Source organism: Geospiza fortis, unplaced genomic scaffold (genome assembly GCF_000277835.1).
Source record: "Geospiza fortis unplaced genomic scaffold, GeoFor_1.0 scaffold75, whole genome shotgun sequence".
In the NCBI taxonomy this organism is placed as follows: Eukaryota; Metazoa; Chordata; class Aves; order Passeriformes; family Thraupidae; genus Geospiza; species Geospiza fortis.
The window spans coordinates 427,825-429,205 of record NW_005054360.1 but is presented as its reverse complement, the minus strand read 5'-3'; the positions used below and the strand labels follow the sequence as shown (position 1 = coordinate 429,205).

The following is a 1,381-nucleotide window of genomic DNA, read 5'->3' as shown; positions in this document are numbered from 1 at the left end:
ATTCCTGCTTCTGCTGTTATTTCTGCATCTGCTTCTCAAGCACCAGCTATAACAGCTGTTCCTCCCAGTCCTACATCTCCAATCCCTTTAATTCGGCGACAACTTTCACATGATCATGGTGAGCGTTGATTTCATTCTTTTTCTCTTGCAACTTTTTTCCTTTCACACTCTGGAGATCAGGAGTGAAAATTGTAAACTCTTTATTGCTTGAAATAAATCGCAAAAATATAGTTCAAGTTCCTGCATACTCAAAAATTTCTATTTCTTTGTAGAATCCATCCGGCCTAGTGTCCTGGATAGCCAGCCTGCCACAAAAACGGAGAGATCAAAGTCGTATGATGAAGGACTGGATGACTACAGAGAAGAGGGAAAATCGTGAGTTCATGGAAAAATTAGTAAATTTGGACATCTGTTTTTTTAAGTGTTTAAAATCTCATTTTGACATTCGTTTTTCTTCCAACAGATCCATTAAGCATGTATCTAGTTTAAAGGGGATTAAGGTAGGTATATGTATATATATATAGCAACTCCTAAACATTACCCATACTGCTGTGACAAATGGTTTGAATTATACAGGTCTGTTTAATGAAGTGATGTGCTAAACAGACAGGAAGTTCATTGGAATTGCTACTGATGAAATTGCTGATGCATGCATCATATAAGTAAACGTGGTCTCTTTTTCCCTGGACCCATCACATGGTCCTTGATTTTCATTTTCCTCAATCTCTGTAAACAAGGCGTATTAAATATGGTGACCTTTTGTGAAACTCAGTAATGAGAGTCTCAGATTTCTGAAGTTTCTCAAAGTATTCTTGGCATGTGTAAGGCATGTGCAAGTTTACATTATTGTTGTGTGTAAACTTCTGAAATTGTTTTCCCGGGACCATATACCTGGGGACATTTTTAAAGTGAGAAACATCTTGAACATAGGAACTGTAGTCCAATGTCTGTAGAATTACACTGTGGGATTCTTTCTGTGATGTTTGCTCTAGGTCCCAGACAGCCAGAAATCTTCAGAAGACTCTGGTTCCCGAAAAGATTCTTCTTCAGAGGTGTTTGGTGATGCCTCCAAAGAAGGGTGGCTCCATTTTCGACAGCTTTTTACAGACAAAGGAAAGGTACCTGTCATGTTTGGGTTTTTAACCTAGGACAAATGCTAAACTGGTGACAAGCTAAGAAACTTCAAGCCTTCTTGTTTAGGTTTTTTTTTTTTTTTTGGAGGGAATAATATCATCAGTAAGAATGTAAAAATTTTAGATCTGTTAGAAATTGACTTCAGTCAATTCCTCAGCTTTGTCTACAGATTGCTTTCCAGACTGTTTTAATTTTACATTTCAAAGCATCTGTTGAAGCAAACTAGTTTCTAATGACTAATTAAATA

General features: G+C 36.9%; 1 protein-coding gene across 1 annotated transcript in view; it reads left to right on the top strand.

The window, feature by feature from the left end:
- The window catches only part of ARHGAP21 (Rho GTPase activating protein 21), an 81,674-nt gene that overhangs the window by 67,335 nt on the left and 12,958 nt on the right, over positions 1 to 1,381 (top strand). Inside the window, 4 exon segments of the mRNA XM_031059331.1 lie at positions 1 to 118; positions 273 to 375; positions 464 to 500; positions 993 to 1,118. The exon segment at positions 1 to 118 is cut by the window's left edge and continues 11 nt beyond it. Coding sequence (XP_030915191.1) covers positions 1 to 118; positions 273 to 375; positions 464 to 500; positions 993 to 1,118 — 384 coding nt within the window.